This window comes from Trachurus japonicus, chromosome 16 (genome assembly GCF_045865225.1).
Source record: "Trachurus japonicus isolate A0001 chromosome 16, Traja_1.0".
Classification (NCBI taxonomy): domain Eukaryota; kingdom Metazoa; phylum Chordata; class Actinopteri; order Carangiformes; family Carangidae; genus Trachurus; species Trachurus japonicus.
Window position 1 is genome coordinate 37,025,680 of NC_140922.1, and position 20,000 is coordinate 37,045,679.

At 42.6% G+C, this 20,000-nt stretch overlaps 1 protein-coding gene across 1 annotated transcript in view; it reads left to right on the forward strand.

The window, feature by feature from the left end:
* The window catches only part of iqgap3 (IQ motif containing GTPase activating protein 3), a 57,406-nt gene that overhangs the window by 51 nt on the left and 37,355 nt on the right, over positions 1 to 20,000 (forward strand). The window contains exons 2-11 of the mRNA XM_085803209.1: positions 1,902 to 1,989; positions 2,742 to 2,898; positions 3,978 to 4,055; positions 6,103 to 6,179; positions 7,847 to 7,914; positions 8,171 to 8,284; positions 8,972 to 9,150; positions 14,999 to 15,080; positions 17,795 to 17,958; positions 18,049 to 18,136. Coding sequence (XP_085659335.1) covers positions 1,902 to 1,989; positions 2,742 to 2,898; positions 3,978 to 4,055; positions 6,103 to 6,179; positions 7,847 to 7,914; positions 8,171 to 8,284; positions 8,972 to 9,150; positions 14,999 to 15,080; positions 17,795 to 17,958; positions 18,049 to 18,136 — 1,095 coding nt within the window. The remainder of the gene's footprint in view (positions 1 to 1,901; positions 1,990 to 2,741; positions 2,899 to 3,977; positions 4,056 to 6,102; positions 6,180 to 7,846; positions 7,915 to 8,170; positions 8,285 to 8,971; positions 9,151 to 14,998; positions 15,081 to 17,794; positions 17,959 to 18,048; positions 18,137 to 20,000) is intronic.

Here is a 20,000-nt window from a genome sequence, read left to right on the forward strand (position 1 = left end):
TTTCTGCTGCTTCACTCTGTTTATGTTTGTTTACACTGTGTTTACTGAGCCAGTCATCTCCATGGTGTCACATCAACCTGTTGTTTAGTGTTATTATGGTCTGTAAACAACAACTTCTCCTTTCTATCTCTCTCTCTCTTCTCTTCTTATTAAGTTTCAACCAGACCACATACTGTCCTTTACATCTAGTTTCTACAGAACCATGAGTTTCTCTGTAGCAGGAGCTGCTCAACAGTTATGAATGAACATAACAAAGCCAGTAACAGCTTACAAACATACATATAGCCTACATTAACACATTAACACATAAACACACCACCAGAGTCCATGTTATGTCACTCAGTGAGGGATGTTGAAGCTCAGAGACTGGTTGCCATATCCTTGTAAAACCCTCCATATTATCATGAAGGATATAAGTCAGTTTTTCCAAAGGGACTATACTAATTTCCTCTTTGTACCAATCGTCCAATGTAGGAATGTCTTTATTTTTCTTGCCATATACAAGAGTATTCCAATGAACACTGAAGAGGTGACAGGTCCAAGTTATGTCCAGTTGTTTCTTTACCTCATCCCAAAACATTTGTATCTTGGAGCATTTCCAGAACATATTATATGTGCATAGGTACCAGTTTCTCTGTCACATTGATGACAGTTAGACCGAGCCTGTCTCTCATCACAGGTGTATAGAGTCTCTCTCTGTCATTATTACAGCTCAGAATGGTTCATGTGTTTTTTATTCCAGATCAATTTGCCACAGCCTTCCTATGTGGTCAGAGGAATAGTTTGAGTTTACATTACAGGCTTCATACATGATGCAGGAAGTAAATCTTTCTGGTAGAGGTTGAAGAAGGAGGTTTTCCAACAGCTTCTCTGCTGTGTGAGGATGATTTGGCTGTTTTCTCTCTGAGCAGCAGCTGAAGGTCTGATAAGATCTAACGTTAACATTGTTCTGACCTGCAGCTAGAAACAATCAGGACCAAACAATCAGGACCAAACAATCAGGACCAAACATGGCTTTTCCTGTTTTTAAACTTGCTCCTTGTGGAAGAGTCACATTCCTTCTCCACTTCCTCACTCAGGACATGACATTCTCATAAAACACACAATCACTCACCTGATGGACAATACAGCTGCAGCATACCTGTGCATTATTTATTTATGTAATAGTTTAAAACTGCACCGAGCCTTTCTAAGCTGCTTTTTGATTTGATGTGATGCTACAAACCGAATTATGTTGTGTTTTTATGCAATGACAATAAATCTGTCTGTCTATGACAGATGATGGTGATATTAACATGTAGCTGCTGGCAGGTTTCATTCTTGTACAGATGACGTGATGATATCTCTGTTGAAAGCTCCTGTAGAACAGCTGACTGTGTAACCACACACCTGTGGGTTAAAGCAGCATGAAACTACTACAGGCTGATTATAATGATGCATTAAGAGTTTAAATTAAAAGACCTGGATGGCTGAGTGGCAGTGAAATGTTTAATGCACATGTCAACACTTGTAATGCAGTAGGCTACCAGAGACCTTATATATCTATATATATATAGTGTATAGATATTCTAACCCTAGAAGGACTTAAGTTTGAGGCGACTCAGAAACCTTATTAATAGATTAATGTGTGGGCTCGATGCCTCAGAAATCATAATAGTTTGACCCACATCAACTGGAGCTCCATCAGGTTTCATCTCTCTTCTGGAGTCACTTTAACTTTACACTAACTTTTATTGTGTGTGTTGTGTGTCTGTTATTGTGTTTGTCTATGGACCTGAGTCTGAAATTAAGATATAAAGATATACTGTACATACCGGTATTATATTATTCAGATGTGTGTGTAATAATGTTAACTGTGTGTGTGTGTGTGTGTGTGTGTGTGTGTGTGTGTGTGTGTGTAGATGAGCGTCTGACAGCAGAGCAGATGGATGAACAGAGGATTCAGAACGTGGCCTATCAGTACCTGTGCAGGCTGGAGGAGGCCAAGAGGTCAGTCTGGTCCTGGTCTAATAACTACACCACATTTTACATGTTCATTGTTGCTGTGCTCATTTACATTTACACCATTAAAGCAGAAGTAAGTGATCCGGTGGTTTTCGCTAATGCTGCGTTCCAGGCAGGCTTTTGAAACCGTAAATTACAGCTTCAAGTCACGACTTACGACTTTGTAGCGTTCCAGGCAACCCACTCGTGTTTCTCCGACCTGTTTTACCTGTGAAAGTCACTATAACGGCCACTCGTAACTTCTGACCCGTGAACTCGTACCAGATCGAACTGGTACCACTTCACAGGTCGGAAAAACACGAGTTACGAGTTTCCTTGAACGCACCATAACGTCTTGTCAGCAGATGGAGTTAGCAGCCCCCGCCCTCGTCATGGATCTATTGGTCCTCGTCCCTACGTCGCCACATTCAGGCGCATCCCTTGGCTGCACACACAGAGAGGACTGCCCCTTTATGCCGTTCTCTCTCCTCATTGGATAAAGGTTGTAGGATACAAGGAAAGTTTTCTCCTGGGCTCAGAGCAGAGCAGAGTGACTGACAGACCCGTGTTTCAGACCAAACACTCTATAGAAGTGATTGCTGTCGGAAGATACAACTATTTAAGACTTAGATTAACACAAAAATATCACTTACTTCTGCTTTAAAATCTCCTGATGAGATGGTTTAATGTTGGAGAAGGACATGTTTAACACAATCTGTAGGCGTCTAGACATTTATTTCCATGCTTGTGTGTGTCAGGTGGATGGAGGGTTGTCTGGGGGCGGAGCTCCCTGCTCCCGTGGAGCTGGAGGAAGCTCTGAGGAACGGAGTCGTTCTGGCCAAACTGGGACATCGCTTCTCTCCAGAGACTGTTCCTCTGAAGAAGATCTACGACGCAGAGCAGCACAGATACAAGGTAACACACAATACACAGAGACAAACACACACATAGATATATATACTGACTAGATGGCGCCTTCTGCTTCTCAGCGTACGTCAACACGGCGGCCATCTTGGTCAGGGGTTTCTGACCATAGACATATAAACGTCTGACCAGCAGTCAGACCAGTCAGACCCTGTAGAACATGTTTCACTGTATTGATGCATGTGGGTGTCTGAGTATGGAAGTGTATGTTTAATACATTAAAAAAAAAACATTGCAAAAACTCAAAATCTTTCCAAGAATATTTGTCTTATTTCTTGTAAAAATGTCTAATTTCTAGTCAAAACTAAACTCTTTCCACTTAAAATAAGACTCATCACCTAAAAATGAACTTGTTTTCAGATAATTTCATTTGTTTCAAACAAATATTCACTTGAAATAAGTAGAAAAATCTGCCAGTGAAAGCAAGTTTTTTGTGTTTGTAATAAGAAAGAAAAACTTGCTCCACTATCAGATTTTTCTACTTATTTCAAGTGAAAATCTGCTTGAAAGAAGTAAAAAGTGTCTAAAAACAAGCTGCTTTTAATGTGATGAGTCTGATTTTAAGTAGAATGAGGTTAGTTTTGACTAGAAATTAGACAAATATTCTTGGAAAGATTTTGAGTTTTTGCAGTGTGTGTGTCTGAGTATCTAAGTGTATGTTTAATACATTAAAAAAAATGTATAAAAAAATGTCTAAAAAATGTTTGTTGTTGTTGTATCATAAATATGTGTCTGACATTTATAATAAACCAAACGGCTTGAAAACCAGTTGAATATTCAGTGAGTTGTGGTGATGTTAATGGTTGATAGACCTCTAGTGCAGGAAGTAGACACGGCTTCCCCCTGACCAAGATGGCCGCCACGTTGACGTATTCCACTCAGTAGAGCTGCCTGGGAACGCAGCATCTAGTCAGTATATATAGTATCTATGGACAGCGCCATGGTTACCACCTGAGACTGACTCATTACACCTGTACAGCTCCACGTATCAATGATCAATAATCAATAACTCTGTCTCTCTCTGTCTATAATCAATAATCAATAACCCCTGTCTCTCTCTCTGTCTCTAGGCCGTAGGTCTCCAGTTCCGTCACACTGACAACATCAACCACTGGAGGAACGCCATGACGACGCTGGGACTGCCTGCTGTCAGTACTCAGGGATTCATTAACATAACTACATCTACTAGAAGATCTAGAAGATCTACTGATCAATATAATATATATCTGTATATATATACTATATTAATATTATATCTACTGATCAATATACTATATATCTGTATATCTATACTATATTAATATTATATCTACTGATCAATATGATATATATCTGTATATATATACTATATTAATATTATATCTACTGATCAATATGATATATATCTGTATATATATACTATATTAATATTATATCTACTGATCAATATAATATATATCTGTATATATATACTATATTAATATTAGATCTACTGATCAATATAATATATATATGTATATATATACTATATTAATATTAGATCTACTGATCAATATGATATATATCTGTATATATATACTATATTAATATTATATCTACTGATCAATATAATATATATCTGTATATATATACTATATTAATATTAGATCTACTGATCAATATGATATATATCTGTATATATATACTATATTAATATTATATCTACTGATCAATATAATATATATCTGTATATATATACTATATTAATATTATATCTACTGATCAATATGATATATATCTGTATATATATACTATATTAATATTATATCTACTGATCAATATAATATATATCTGTATATATATACTATATTAATATTATATCTACTGATCAATATAATATATATCTGTATATATATACTATATTAATATTATATCTACTGATCAATATGATATATATCTGTATATATATACTATATTAATATTATATCTACTGATCAATATGATATATATCTGTATATATGTACTATATTAATATTAGATCTACTGATCAATATGATATATATCTGTATATATATACTATATTAATATTATATCTACTGATCAATATAATATATATCTGTATATATATACTATATTAATATTATATCTACTGATCAATATGATATATATCTGTATATATACACTATATTAATATTATATCTACTGATCAATATGATATATATCTGTATATATATACTATATTAATATTATATCTACTGATCAATATAATATATATCTGTATATATATACTATATTAATATTATATCTACTGATCAATATGATATATATCTGTATATATATACTATATTAATATTATATCTACTGATCAATATAATATATATCTGTATATATATACTATATTAATATTATATCTACTGATCAATATACTATATATCTGTATATATATACTATATTAATATTATATCTACTGATCAATATACTATATATCTGTATATATATACTATATTAATATTATATCTACTGATCAATATGATATATATCTGTATATATATATACTATATTAATATTATATCTACTGATCAATATAATATATATCTGTATATATATACTATATTAATATTATATCTACTGATCAATATGATATATATCTGTATATATATACTATATTAATATTATATCTACTGATCAATATGATATATATCTGTATATATATATACTATATTAATATTATATCTACTGATCAATATGATATATATCTGTATATATATACTATATTAATATTATATCTACTGATCAATATGATATATATCTGTATATATATATACTATATTAATATTATATCTACTGATCAATATAATATATATCTGTATATATATACTATATTAATATTATATCTACTGATCAATATACTATATATCTGTATATATATACTATATTAATATTATATCTACTGATCAATATACTATATATCTGTATATATATACTATATTAATATTATATCTACTGATCAATATACTATATATCTGTATATATATACTATATTAATATTATATCTACTGATCAATATACTATATATCTGTATATATATACTATATTAATATTATATCTACTGATCAATATACTATATATCTGTATATATATACTATATTAATATTAGATCTACAGATCAATATGATCAGTCTGATTGATCTGTGATTGTTGATCAGCTGTTGTTGTTGTTGTTGTTGTTGTTGTCAGATCTTCCATCCAGAAACTACAGACGTGTACGACAAGAAGAACATGCCCCGAGCTGTTTACTGCATCCACGCTCTCAGGTACTACTACTACTACTACTACTACTACTACTACTACTACTAGGGCTGTCACTTTTTATTCCACATTCGAATATTCGTTTGAATGTGGGGTGAAAGTTTCGTATTGGAGCGGTGATGAGCTGCTCGATACGTCGGCTGCAGCAGAGATTCTCTATCAGGGAGGCAAACAGCGGCCGAGAAGCCAAACTCGCTTTTTTCATGACCAATCAGGAGACTTGTGTGAATCGTTCAGATCCGAAGAGTTTTTGTTTTTGAGGGCGGGGGGGGTCTCAGTGTCTCAGCGTCTCAGCGTCTCAGCTGGGGTCAGTAAAATGTTTTTCTAACAGGCTGACAGTGACAATCACGTGAAACTGAGGCGAACTCATTCATGGTCTCTGATTAAACTGATAACAGCCGACCTCCAATGTAGACGCGCAACATGTGCGCTCGTTAAAGCGGCGCGTATCCGCCTGCAGTCGGTGCGACGGCGACGCCGTTTTCCCCCTCGTGCATGTCATGGATGTATTATATTATATTAGAAAAAGTGGTAACATTTCTAAAAAAAAAAAAGTAAAAAGAGTAGAAAGTAAAAGAAAGTAAAAAAAACAAAAGTGGTAAAAAATAATTCTCAAAAGAAAGTTAAAGAAAACTAGAAAAAAGTGGTAAAATTTCGAAAAAAGAGTAGAAAGTAAAAAAGAAAGTCAGAAAGTTTAAAAAAAAAAAGTGGTAAAAAAAAATTCTCAAAAGAAAGTTAAAGAAAACTCTAGAAAAAAGTGGTAAAATTTCTCAAAATGTTTTTTTTTTTAATTCTAGAAAAAGTGGTAAAATTTCTGAAAAAAAACCTAAAAAAAACTAAAAAACAAAACAAAAGTGGTAAATTTCTCAAAAGAAAGTAAAAAAAAAATCTATAAAAATTGGTAAAATTTCTAAAAAAATTTCTCCGTGGAGCTGTGGCCGCGGACATGCACGGCTCCCTACGTTGCTGTGTCAGGCAGGTGTTCCCACGGAGCTCTGCCCCGTTTCAGAGGTGAAGGAAGTCCTGAGTGGAAAGACGTCGCCTCAGATGTAGAATGTGTTCAATTAAAGTGAAACTAACACATTAGATAGGCCTATATGTCCATTACACACTGAATGAAACATCCCATGTCTTTATTTATTCAGTTTATTTTAATAGTAATAATTATGACTAACATTCAGTGAAGACCTAAAATTCAGTATCTCCAAAATGAAAACATTGCAAAGGATTTTTTTTAAGCATTTTAATCTAGAAATGTTGTCCTTCTGAAAACTATGTCCATCTATATGCACTCAATACTTGGTTGGGGTTGAACTACTGGAAATGGACTTTTCCATGATATTGTAATGTAATTCGATTGCGAGCGATCGCGTCAAGTCTGGCAGGAAGTCAAACATGAAACAATGAGAGAATCCGGTCAATTTTCAAAATAAAACACCGTGACTGTGTGCTGCAGCGGCGGCGGCGGCGTGCGCCCGCGGGCCTTATATTCGAATATATCCGAACGAATTACGGGTCATTCGATATTCATTCGAACCTCATTTTTATAAAAACTGACAGCCCTAACTACTACTACTACTACTACTACTACTACTAGTCTACTACTGCCTGTCTCTACACCTGTCTGTCTACCTGTCTACCTGTCTCACCTGTCTGTCTGTCTGTCTTGCAGCCTGTACCTGTACCGTCTGGGTCTGGCTCCTCAGATCCACGACCTCTACGGGAAGGTCAAGTTCACAGGTAAATACTCACCTGCACTCTGGGGCTTTTATTGTGAAGGGGCCTTTACTGTGAAGGAAACTTTACTGTGAAGGAGCTTTATTGTGAAAGGGCTTTTATTATAAAGGGAGGTTTACTGTGAAGGAGCTTTATTGTGAAGGAGCTTTATTATGAAGGAGCTTTATTGTGAAGGGAGGTTTATTATGAAGGAGCTTTATTGTGACAGGCTACTTCCTGTGAAGGAGCTTTATTGTGACAGTCTGCTTCCTGTGTGCAGAGGAGGAGATCACCAACATGAAGCGGGAGCTGGATAAATACGGGATTCAGATGCCGGCGTTCAACAAGATCGGAGGAATTCTGGCCAACGAGCTGTCGGTGGACGAGGCCGCAGGTAGAGAGCTGCTCTGTGATTGGCCCACAGCCTCAGACCCTCCATGGTAACCTCTCCATGGTAACCTAGAGCTCTGTAACAGAGAGTAGTGACAGCATTGGTCCAATGGCAGCGCCTCCTGGTGGAGGAATATGGGTTTTACTAAAGAACTGACATCTCTGCATTGTTGGTGAATGAGCAGTGTGGTGTTTTCAATAATTTAAGGACATTTATAGATCACCCACGTTAATAGCATCATTGAGGATCCTTTACACATAAACATTAACACATAGGAGAGTAAAAAAAACAGTTGTCTACATGAATGTTTCAATCTACATTTTGTAATAAACTAATTCTAAGTATAATCTGATATGACCAAGACACCTAAAAACAAAAACACGGCCGTTTTCATCAATTTACCAGCAAGTGGGCAACACACATACATTGGAGTGAATGGGTTTTCTGGGCGCTTTTGCAACACCCACATCCTGCCACTAGGGGGCAAAACCCTTAAACCCTTAAACTCTTAAACCCTTAAACCCTTAAACCCTTAAACCCTTAAACCCTTAAACCCTTAAACCCTTAAACCCTTAAACCCTTACACCTTTACCACGGGAGTCAATGGTGGTGTCCTTACTCTCTTTTACAGCGCTCTATGGTAACTCTCCATGGTAACCCCCCCCCCCCCTCTCTCTGTTCCCCCGTCAGTCCACGCGGCGGTGATCGCCATCAACGAGGCGCTGGACCGAGACGACGTCATGGCGACGGCGGCGGCGCTGAGGAACCCCAACGCGTCGCTGAGCGCCGTGCACGCCGAGCTGGACGACGTCTACCACGGCGTGCTGCTCGCCGCCAAGACACGCAAGGAGCGCCACGCCAACGCCACGGTGAGACGATCGGAGAGCTCTGATTGGTCCATACTGTCAGCTCAGGGAGAGATGCTGCTCTCTGATTGGTCCGTCCTGTCAGCTCAGGGAGAGATGCTGCTCTCTGATTGGTCCATACTGTCAGCTCAGGGAGAGATGCTGCTCTCTGATTGGTCCGTCCTGTCAGGAGAAGGGGCTTTTATTGTGAAGGGGCATTTTTTTTTTTTAATCTGCATTTGTGTTTATTAGGGATGTGAATCTTTGGGTGGCTCACGATTCGATTCGATTCCGATTTTTAGGGTCACGATTAGATTCAAAATCGATTTTCGATTCAACCGATTCTTGATTTTATTTTTGCGATTTTTAGTTTGCTTTATTAACACCAGACCATGTGAAAAAGTTGAATGATGATGATGTCTACAGACTATTGTATCAGAAGCCATATTTCCCCCCCAAAAAATGCACATCACATGTTTCAGATTTATTCAGCAGCAATATATTTATATATATATTTGAACCATTCTAAAGTAAACTGCTACATGAAGCTGATTTTATAGGCTACTCTCTTTTCAAAAGCTTGGACTGAAGGGATGTGGATATTTGGGTGTCTATTTGATTCAAAATCAGTTCTCATGCACATGCACATAGGCATGTATCACCTGTAAGTAACAAAGGTGCTGCTAAAAAAAAAAAAAAAGACGGCACTCCGCTCTCACGCCAGAATAAAAAATCGATTTTTGAAGATTATGAATCGATTCTCGGATTCAGGAGGAACAATGCGGTTTTCGTCCTGGTCGTGGAACACTGGACCAGCTCTACACCCTCCGCAGGGTGCTCGAGGGTGCATGGGAGTTTGCCCAACCAGTCCACATGTGTTTTGTGGACTTGGAGAAGGCTTTCGACCGTGTCCCACGTGGCATCCTGTGGGAGGTGCTCCGAGAGTATGGGGTCGAAGGCCCTCTGCTGAGGGCTGTACGGTCCCTGTATGACCGGAGCAGGAGCTTGGTTTGCATGGCAGCAGTAAGTCAGACCTGTTCCCGGTGCGTGTTGGACTCCGGCAGGGCTGCCCTTTGTCACCGGTTCTGTTCATTATTTTTATGGACAGAATTTCTAGGCGCAGCCAAGGGCCGGAGGGGGTACGGTTCGAGAGCCACTTGATTTCATCTCTGCTTTTTGCAGATGATGTGGTCTTGTTGGCTCCCTCGAGCCAGGACCTTCAGCATGCACTGGGGCGGTTTGCAGCCGAGTGTGAAGCAGCTGGGATGAGAATCAGCACCTCTAAGTCCGAGGCCATGGTTCTCAACCGGAAAAAGGTGGCTTGGGAGAGTTCCTGCCTCAGGTGGAGGAGTTTAAGTATCTTGGGGTCTTGTTCACGAGTGAGGGGAGAACGGAGCGCGAGATCGACAGGCGGATCGGTGCGGCGGCCGCAGTAATGCGGTCATTGTATCGGTCCGTCGTGGTGAAGAAGGAGCTGAGCCGAAAGGCAAAGCTCTCGATTTACCGGTCGATCTACGTTCCCACCCTCACCTATGGTCATGAACTCTGGGTCATGACCGGAAGAACGGGATCCCGGATACAAGCGGCCGAAATGAGTTTCCTCCCTTAGAGATAGGGGGAGGAGCTCTGTCACCAGGGTGGCGGGGCGCTCCCTTAGAGATAGGGTGAGGAGCTCTGTCACCAGGGTGGCGGGGCGCTCCCTTAGAGAGAGGGGGAGGAGCTCTGTCACCAGGGTGGCGGGGCGCTCCCTTAGAGAGAGGAGCTCTGTCACCAGGGTGGCGGGGCGCTCCCTTAGAGAGAGGGGGAGGAGCTCTGTCACCAGGGTGGCGGGGCGCTCCCTTAGAGAGAGGGGGAGGAGCTCTGTCACCAGGGTGGCGGGGCGCTCCCTTAGAGAGAGGGTGAGGAGCTCTGTCACCAGGGTGGCGGGGCGCTCCCTTAGAGAGAGGGGGAGGAGCTCTGTCACCAGGGTGGCGGGGCGCTCCCTTAGAGATAGGGTGAGGAGCTCTGTCACCAGGGTGGCGGGGCGCTCCCTTAGAGATAGGGTGAGGAGCTCTGTCACCAGGGTGGCGGGGCGCTCCCTTAGAGAGAGGGGGAGGAGCTCTGTCACCAGGGTGGCGGGGCGCGCCCTTAGAGAGAGGGGGAGGAGCTCTGTCACCAGGGTGGCGGGGCGCTCCCTTAGAGAGAGGGGGAGGAGCTCTGTCACCAGGGTGGCGGGGCGCTCCCTTAGAGATAGGGTGAGGAGCTCTGTCACCAGGGTGGCGGGGCGCTCCCTTAGAGAGAGGGGGAGGAGCTCTGTCACCAGGGTGGCGGGGCGCTCCCTTAGAGAGAGGAGCTCTGTCACCAGGGTGGCGGGGCGCTCCCTTAGAGAGAGGGGGAGGATCTCTGTCACCAGGGTGGCGGGGCGCTCCCTTAGAGAGAGGAGCTCTGTCACCAGGGTGGCGGGGCGCTCCCTTAGAGAGAGGGTGAGGATCTCTGTCACCAGGGTGGCGGGGCGCTCCCTTAGAGAGAGGGGGAGGATCTCTGTCACCAGGGTGGCGGGGCGCTCCCTTAGAGAGAGGGTGAGGAGCTCTGTCACCAGGGTGGCGGGGCGCTCCCTTAGAGACAGGGTGAGGAGCTCCGTCACCAGGGTGGCGGGGCGCTCCCTTAGAGAGAGGAGCTCTGTCACCAGGGTGGCGGGGCGCTCCCTTAGAGAGAGGGGGAGGAGCTCTGTCACCAGGGGGGCGGGGCGCTCCCTTAGAGAGAGGAGCTCTGTCACCAGGGTGGCGGGGCGCTCCCTTAGAGAGAGGGGGAGGAGCTCTGTCACCAGGGTGGCGGGGCGCTCCCTTAGAGATAGGGTGAGGAGCTCTGTCACCAGGGTGGCGGGGCGCTCCCTTAGAGAGAGGAGCTCTGTCACCAGGGTGGCGGGGCGCTCCCTTAGAGATAGGGTGAGGAGCTCTGTCACCAGGGTGACGGGGCGCTCCCTTAGAGAGAGGGGGAGGATCTCTGTCACCAGGGTGGCGGGGCGCTCCCTTAGAGAGAGGGTGAGGAGCTCTGTCACCAGGGTGGCGGGGCGCTCCCTTAGAGATAGGGTGAGGAGCTCTGTCACCAGGGTGGCGGGGCGCTCCCTTAGAGATAGGGGGAGGAGCTCTGTCACCAGGGTGGCGGGGCGCTCCCTTAGAGATAGGGTGAGGAGCTCTGTCACCAGGGTGGCGGGGCGCTCCCTTAGAGATAGGGGGAGGAGCTCTGTCACCAGGGTGGCGGGGCGCTCCCTTAGAGATAGGGGGAGGAGCTCTGTCACCAGGGTGGCGGGGCGCTCCCTTAGAGAGAGGGTGAGGAGCTCTGTCACCAGGGTGGCGGGGCGCTCCCTTAGAGATAGGGTGAGGAGCTCTGTCACCCGGGAAGAGCTCGGAGTAGAGCCGCTGCTCCTCCACATCCAGAGGAGCCAGCTGAGGTGGCTCGGGCACCTGTATAGGATGGATGGATGGATGGAATCGATTCAGAATCTTAGAGAATAAGAATCTCGATTCTTACATGAATCGATTTTTTCCCCCACCCCTACTGTTTATTGTGAAGTCGGTCTTAAATTCCATTTCAAGTGGGGGTAGAAACTATCGGTTGAGACCAGAAAACGTGCTGACACCAGGCTTTGATCATGTTTATTGAGGATGTAAAGTGGGTGATTTTAACATGGGGGTCTATGGAGAATGCTGCTTTCTGACACCAGCCCCCAGAGGAAGAAGAGGGGATTGCAGTTTGTTGAACAAGGAAGTGAGCTTCACTTCTCAGACCCACAACTTCCCCCTTGGTTGAGGCGCTGTTTAGTGTGTGTGCCCACGGGGGCGGGGCTCATCGGGGCTCCGCTCCGTTCAGACGTCGTGCTGAGCGTGGACCAACGCACCTCACTGGCACAGCGTGAAGAGAGAGAGAAGAGACTGTAGCGAGGTATGTTGGTGGTTGAGTCTAAAGCTTTCAGGCTCTCCTGTACTACCAGGCTGGCTCTCGGCTAGATCTCCATGGTAACTTACGCTTAGTAGCTCATAACCTGTGGTCCCGACCAGGTTGTTTCATCATAAAATCGGCTCTAAAAGCGCTGCTGTTTAACTGTTTAACTCTTTTACAGCTGCTTCACCTTTACTTTGACAGTCCAGTGGAGCTGGATGCACTGATCAGCTGCTGTTACTTTCTCTCTGAGTCTCTGCCTGCCTCTGCCTTTATTAGGGATGTGAATCTTTGGGTGGCTCACGATTCGATTCAAAATCGATTTTCGATTCAACCGATTCTTGATTTTATTTTTGCGATTTTTAGTTTGCTTTATTAACACCAGACCATGTGAAAAAGTTGAATGATGATGATGATATCTACAGACTTTTATATCAGAAGCCACATTTCCCCCCAAAAAATGCACATCACATGTTTCAGATTTATTCAGCAGCAATATATTTGAAGCATTTTAAAGTAAACTGCTACATGAAGCTGATTTTATAGGCTACTCTCTTTTCAAAAGCCTGGACTGAAGGGATGTGAATATTTGGGTGTCTCTATTCGATTCAAAATCAGTTCTCATGCACATAGACATTTATCACCTGTAACAAAGGCTGCTAAAAAAAAAGACCAGCTTCGTAGTAGCCGTTCACAAGGGTGATGATGTCACTGGTTCCCTTTTTGTTGAGCTAGAGCCGTGCCGAGCAAAGCCGTGCCGAGCCGTGCCGAGCCGAGCCGAGCAAAGCCGTGCCGAGCCGTGCCGAGCAAAGCCGTGCCGTGCCGAGCCATGCCGAGCGGTGCCGAGCCTAGCAGTGCCGAGCCATGTCGAGCAGTGCCGAGCCGAGCAGTGCCGAGCCATGCCGAACAGTGCCGAGCCTAGCAGTGGCGAGCCGTGCCGAGCAGTGCCGTGCCGTGCCGTGCCGAGCCGTGCCGTGCCGTGCCGAGCCGAGCAAAGCCGTGCCGAGCCGAGCAGAGCCGTGCCGAGGCGAGGCGAGCAGTGCCGAGCCTAGCAGTGCCGAGCCATGTCGAGCAGTGCCGAGCCGAGCAGTGCCGAGCCATGCCGAACAGTGCCGAGCCTAGCAGTGCCGAGCCATGCCGAGCAGTGCCGAGCAGTGCTGGGGCTTTTACTGTGAAGGAGCTTTATTGAGAAGGAGCTTTATTGTGAAGGAGCTTTATTGTGAAGGAGCTTTTACTGTGAAGGAGCTTTATTGAGAAGGGAGCTCTTACTGTGAAAGGGTTTATTGACACTGCTAACAGCTAACGGTTAGCCCAGCTAATCTAAAATGTTTGTTCAACAATTAGTTTTATAGACTTCATAAACATCAGAGTATCACAACGGTGATATAGTGACGTGAAAATGTGACATAAAGTTAAAACCTCGTCCGTATTGTTCTCATTAAAATGAGGTGATGATTATAAATAAAGTCGTCACGGCCGATGTCGATCAACCAGTCTATGCTATCAACAATACAGTAACGGTGAAATGGATCGTCATGGCGACACCCAGTGGTGGATAATCGTAATCGGCATCGGCCCCAAAAAATCCATTTGGGTCGGGCCCTAGTTTACAGTAGTTCATTATTACTTATAAAACAGAAAGGTGAAATCCGGCGATCTGATTGGTTGTTAGCCGTGGTATAATGAGCATATACCACGGCCTGTTGTGATGTATTGCTTAAATGCTAAATGCTTTTGTATTACAGCACTTTTTAAATTAATGTTGCACTGTATTATAACTTTTAACTTATATCTAGGTTGCTCCTTTGTCGTGTATATTCATTGTCTAGACATTGCAGGATATATTTTATCATATATTTTCCTCTTTGTATCCTATTTATCTATCTGTCTATCTGTCTATCTGCCATGTTCAGCTGTATCAGGTTTATTAATGCCTCTAATCCCCCTCCTCCAGTCCGTCCACCCGGAGGACGAGGACGTCTACCAGCTCTACCTGACCCGGGATCAGATACAGACCAGCATCAACTTCGTCAACGGTGAGAAACGGCTGCAGCTAACACATACTGAGACATGAGAAACAGCTGCAGCTTCACTGATACTGAGACATTTTCAAGATTCAAGAAGTTTATTGTCACTCAGATGCACAAGTACTGTACATACATTGTGAAGAGCTTGAGTTGGGTGGACGCTCCACAATATGCACAATAATAAATAAAAAGAGACAATAAATAAATGACAATACTAAAACCTAAAGAGTTGAAAAGGATTAAAGGGAAATTAAAGCAGAAGTAAGTGGTCCGGTCGTTTTCGCTAATGCTGCGTTCCAGGCAGGCTTTTGAAATCGTAAATTACAGCTTCAAGTCACAACTTACGACTTTGTAGCGTTCCAGGCAACCCACTCGTGTTTCTCCGACCTGTTTTACCGGTGAAAGTCACTATAACGGCCACTCGTAACTTCTGACCCGTGAACTCGTACCAGATCGAACTGGTACCACTTCACAGGTCGGAAAAATACGAGTTTCCTTGAACGCACCATAACAGTCCTCGTCCCTACGTCGCCACATTCACGGCGTCCCTTGGCTGCACACACAGCCCTGCATGCCGTTCTCTCTCCTCATTGGATAAAAACTGTAGGATACGATAAATGTTTTCTCTTCGGCTCAGAGCAGAGCAGAGTGACTGACAGACCCGTGTTTCAGACCAAACACTCTATAGAAGTGATTGCTGTCGGAAGATACAACTATTTAAGACTTATATTAACACAAATATATCACTTACTTCTGCTTTAAAAGAATCCAGACCGTTATTGTTGAGTTGGTTTGTTTAAAGGGATAGTTCAACATTTAGTCAAACTGGCCCATTGCCATAATCCCTATAGTCATAGCAGTAGGTTCGTTACCTTTAATTGTCGGTGCAAGCTATTTTTAGAACGGCGGAGCAGAGCCGTGAGCTGCTCAGAGCTACGCTACGGAGGCTCATTATGGGATTTCTTGGTTTCCCTCATCATCAAACTCATCAAATACACAATCCAACAACTCCACAACGCTCTGGTGGACAAGTTGTGAGCTGCACATTCACCACGCTATGAGATAATAACACAACGTTACCACACAGAGTTGTTTTAGAGGGAAATTCATGTAAAACCACTGATGCACGTTGCCTTCAGGGACAGTTTTTCATCAACGGTCTCTGTATTTACCTGTCAACTGATCAGTATTAATCAGTATTGATATACTGTCCTCCTTAAGGTGTAACAACCTCAATTTGACAGCTAGCCAAACTCCAATTCACTGAAGAGTCAGGATGCTAAATCATTTCCAAGCTCCTTTATTTTATGCAAACATGGAGTGAAACGAGACAAAGACAAAATACGTATAAATCAGAATGTAAAAAGGGACAGAAGTAACATAAATCGTTCAAAATTATACTTGAACTGCACAAAAACAATTTTACTTACGGACAATGCTTCCTCAGGCACAACAACAGGATAGCATTAGCTTAGTGTCCTTTTTTTAATTTTTTTTATTGAAGTAACTTCAAAATACAAACATTAAAGGCACATTGGTAATAGATAAATTCACAGTGCTGAATCAGCTATCTGGATCAATCAAGAACAAAAAGAAAAGAGAACGTGAGGGTCTCAGTCCATAATAGTAAATAAGTCCAGCAAAGAAAATAACTTTAGGGCATTTTTGCTTTTCATGTAATGCAAAGATGTTTTATACATTCTGAGTTTGTTTATCCATCCATTGAAGTGGGGTTTCACTTTGAGGTATTTACATCTGTTGATGAAATGTTTTCCAAGGGAAATTAAAATGTTCACCAAAAAGTCCAAGTTCTTTTCCTTTAACTGTAGTCCAACCTTGATCCACATCCAAAATAATGTGTTTAGATAACAGCCAGTTTTGAAAGCTTAGTGTCCTAGCTTGTCTGAACCATGTGCTTTGTTTATTAGAAAAAAACTATGCAATTAAACTGCTGCCCAGTAGAGGGCGCCAGTCCAATACAGGGTATCCGCGGGGTCTTGAAAAGTATTAAAAGGTGATAAATCAATTTTGGGAAAATTAAGACCCTTAAAAAGTATTAAAAAGTCTTTTCACGACTTTATAAAGTCTTAAATTTTGAAGGTATTTTTTCTGAATTAGCTGTCCAAGAGTTTGAGTCCTAAAAAACATTGTGAAAGTGTGTGAATTTATTCATTTTTAAAAAACAAAGATGAACTGGTACATAAAAAAAGAAAAGAAGATAGTTTTTTTTTGTTTTTTGAGAGTTGAGCAATGTTTTTTTTTTTGATAAACTTTGCCTTTGATTTATTATCCTGCAGCCTATTTTGAATTCTGTTGCATCATAGTGGTCTATAGTCTTTATCACAAACCAAAACTGTTAAGTTAAAAGTGTCACTGATGTAAATGTTTACAGCTTGAAGTGGCGGTGAGGTGTTGAAAAATATTGAGAAGGTCTTGAAAAAGTCTTAAAAAGGTTTTAGAATTAACTTCAAGATTCCTGTATAAACCCTGCAATAACAAAACACTGTTAAACAAAATATAACTGCCTAGAGGGCAGAATAATTGATCCTGTATTGATGCTGTGTGATTGGTCAGTATTGATCTTGTATTGATGCTGTATTGATCAGTGATAACTCTGTGTTATTGGTCAGTATTGATCCTGTATTGATCATTGATCCTGTGTTGGTCAGTATTGATCCAGTATTGATCCTGTATTAATCAGTATTGATCCTGTGATTGGTCAGTGCGGTCGGCGGTGGAGCAGGTGGACGAGGCTCTGGACTCAGGAGATGAGCTGTCTCTCCTCACCGCGCTGCAGCTGCCGTGTCTGACCCTCAGAGGCCTCGACTCCCAGAATGCACCCTGGTACCTGGACCAGCTGCTGGAGCGGCGCCAAGACAAGGAGCAGGTACACACACACACCTGGACACACACACACACACACACACACACACACACACACAGAGAGCTGACTGTGACCTCTGACCTCTGACCCCAGGAGCAGGGCTGTGTCGACCCTCTGGACCAGGAGGAGCTGCAGGAAGCTGTGACGCTGGCCAATCAGGAGGCTCGGAGCGCCCGGACCAGTAGGTCACACACCTGGACACACACACACACACCTGGACACACACACGTATAATCCGTGCACCTGCTTTATCCAATGCGGAAAAAAAAAATACACACTTTCATCCCGGATTTACTCAAAAATAGAATTTTGCACAAAGTTTGGCCTCCATCGTCTGATATATGAGTTATTACACTAATTTTATGATCCAGAGTGGGCTCAAATTCAATTTTCTTTTCTGTACACCTTAAAGACAAATAACCAAGTCCAGTTGCTTTCCATTTAACCTCCTTTGAGACACGGCCTTAAGTCCCTTTTAAAGGAATGCTGAGTATTTGATTCTCTAATATGCCCTGGTATTGAGTCGACCAAGGGGGGAGTTGTGGCTTCTACAAGTGAAGACCACTTCCACGTTCAAAAAGCCGCCCGCACCTCTCCAAATATGGAAAGTAGACTCCACCTAAAATCCAAGATGGCGCAGTTCAAACCCCCGTAGTAGCAGCACAAAACAGACTCCCCCAAACCAATGGCTGACGTCACAGTGCTACGTAGTGCTGTGCGATATGGACAAAATTTTATATCCCGATAACGATATACATACGATATAGTATTTTCTCTTAAAATCGTGTATGTAGGCTACGGGGTTTTTCCTGCAAAGATAATTTGGTGGCGGCTGCCACACTAAATGTCTCACCGTCAGCTCACGACTCACGAGTCAGTGTTTTTTCTTTTTTTTGTGCATTTATTTTGAAAGGACAGCTAGAGAGAGACGTGAAGGAGGAAGAGAGAGCGCTGCTTCAGCTTCAGAGTTGGGGCAGACGCACAATAACGGCTCTTTACACAGCTCTACTGGGCTTTACTCGACTTGGTTTAAACAGCTGAGTTCCTCCTCAGCGGGGACGGGGTCGTCACATCACGGCCGTGTGTCTCACTCTCTTTATTCTCTTCTCCCGTCGGCTCCAAACTCACTCGTCTACGACTCGATCACAGACTACAGCGTGGTTTTCCACACAACAGTTTTTCCCCCACAACTCATGTGAAACAGTCACCTGTTAATGTACGGCGTAACCACACCACGAGCTAACGTCCTGTTTAGTTACAGTCTCCTCTCCTGCAGCGTCTCGTCCTCATTACAGCTGTTCTGTTGTAAACAAACTCACGTGGAGTTCAGCTGTTTGTCTGTCACTCAGCGTCCAGGGATGATTCAGTGTCCCACATCCTTGAGTTTTACACTGCTGACTTGTACTTGTAACAAGTTTTACATGTCCTGCGACCCAAGTAACGTGAACGTTGGTTAGCGGTAGCTACAGAGCTAACCCAGTACCACACACGTTAAAATTACGAGATAAACGAGAGGGCTCTATCATTCGTACGGTAGACATTTTTATATCGCACTACGATATATTTAAGCAATATATCACTCCAGTCCGTGGTCTATGCTCATTATACCACGGCTAAGGGGGGTTGTCGTCCCTCCGCTTCGCGTCGGGCCGAACAACGCCCCTTAGAGTGGTAGAATGAGCATATACCACGGACTGGAGTGATATATTGCTTTTATAAAACGGTTACCAATAAAGGCAATATGAAAGAGGGATACGCAATCAATTTCATGTAGTTTTATTCAACCAGAAATACATATTATCCAATAAAACAGCCTCACTGTGAAAAAATAGTCCCACCTCTCCAGACGTTAGCTCCTAGTTAGCTCTGCATCTCGTCTTTTCCTCCGCTTTTTTTCAGATGAAAGTCACTGCTCAGTCCCCTCTACCATTGTTAACCCTCTGGAGGTGAAAGTTCACCTTAAACATGTGGATTCAACTACTTTAGTCCGTTTTTTAACATCGTAAAAACATCAACTGTCTGTTGCTACGGACTGCAACAGTCCG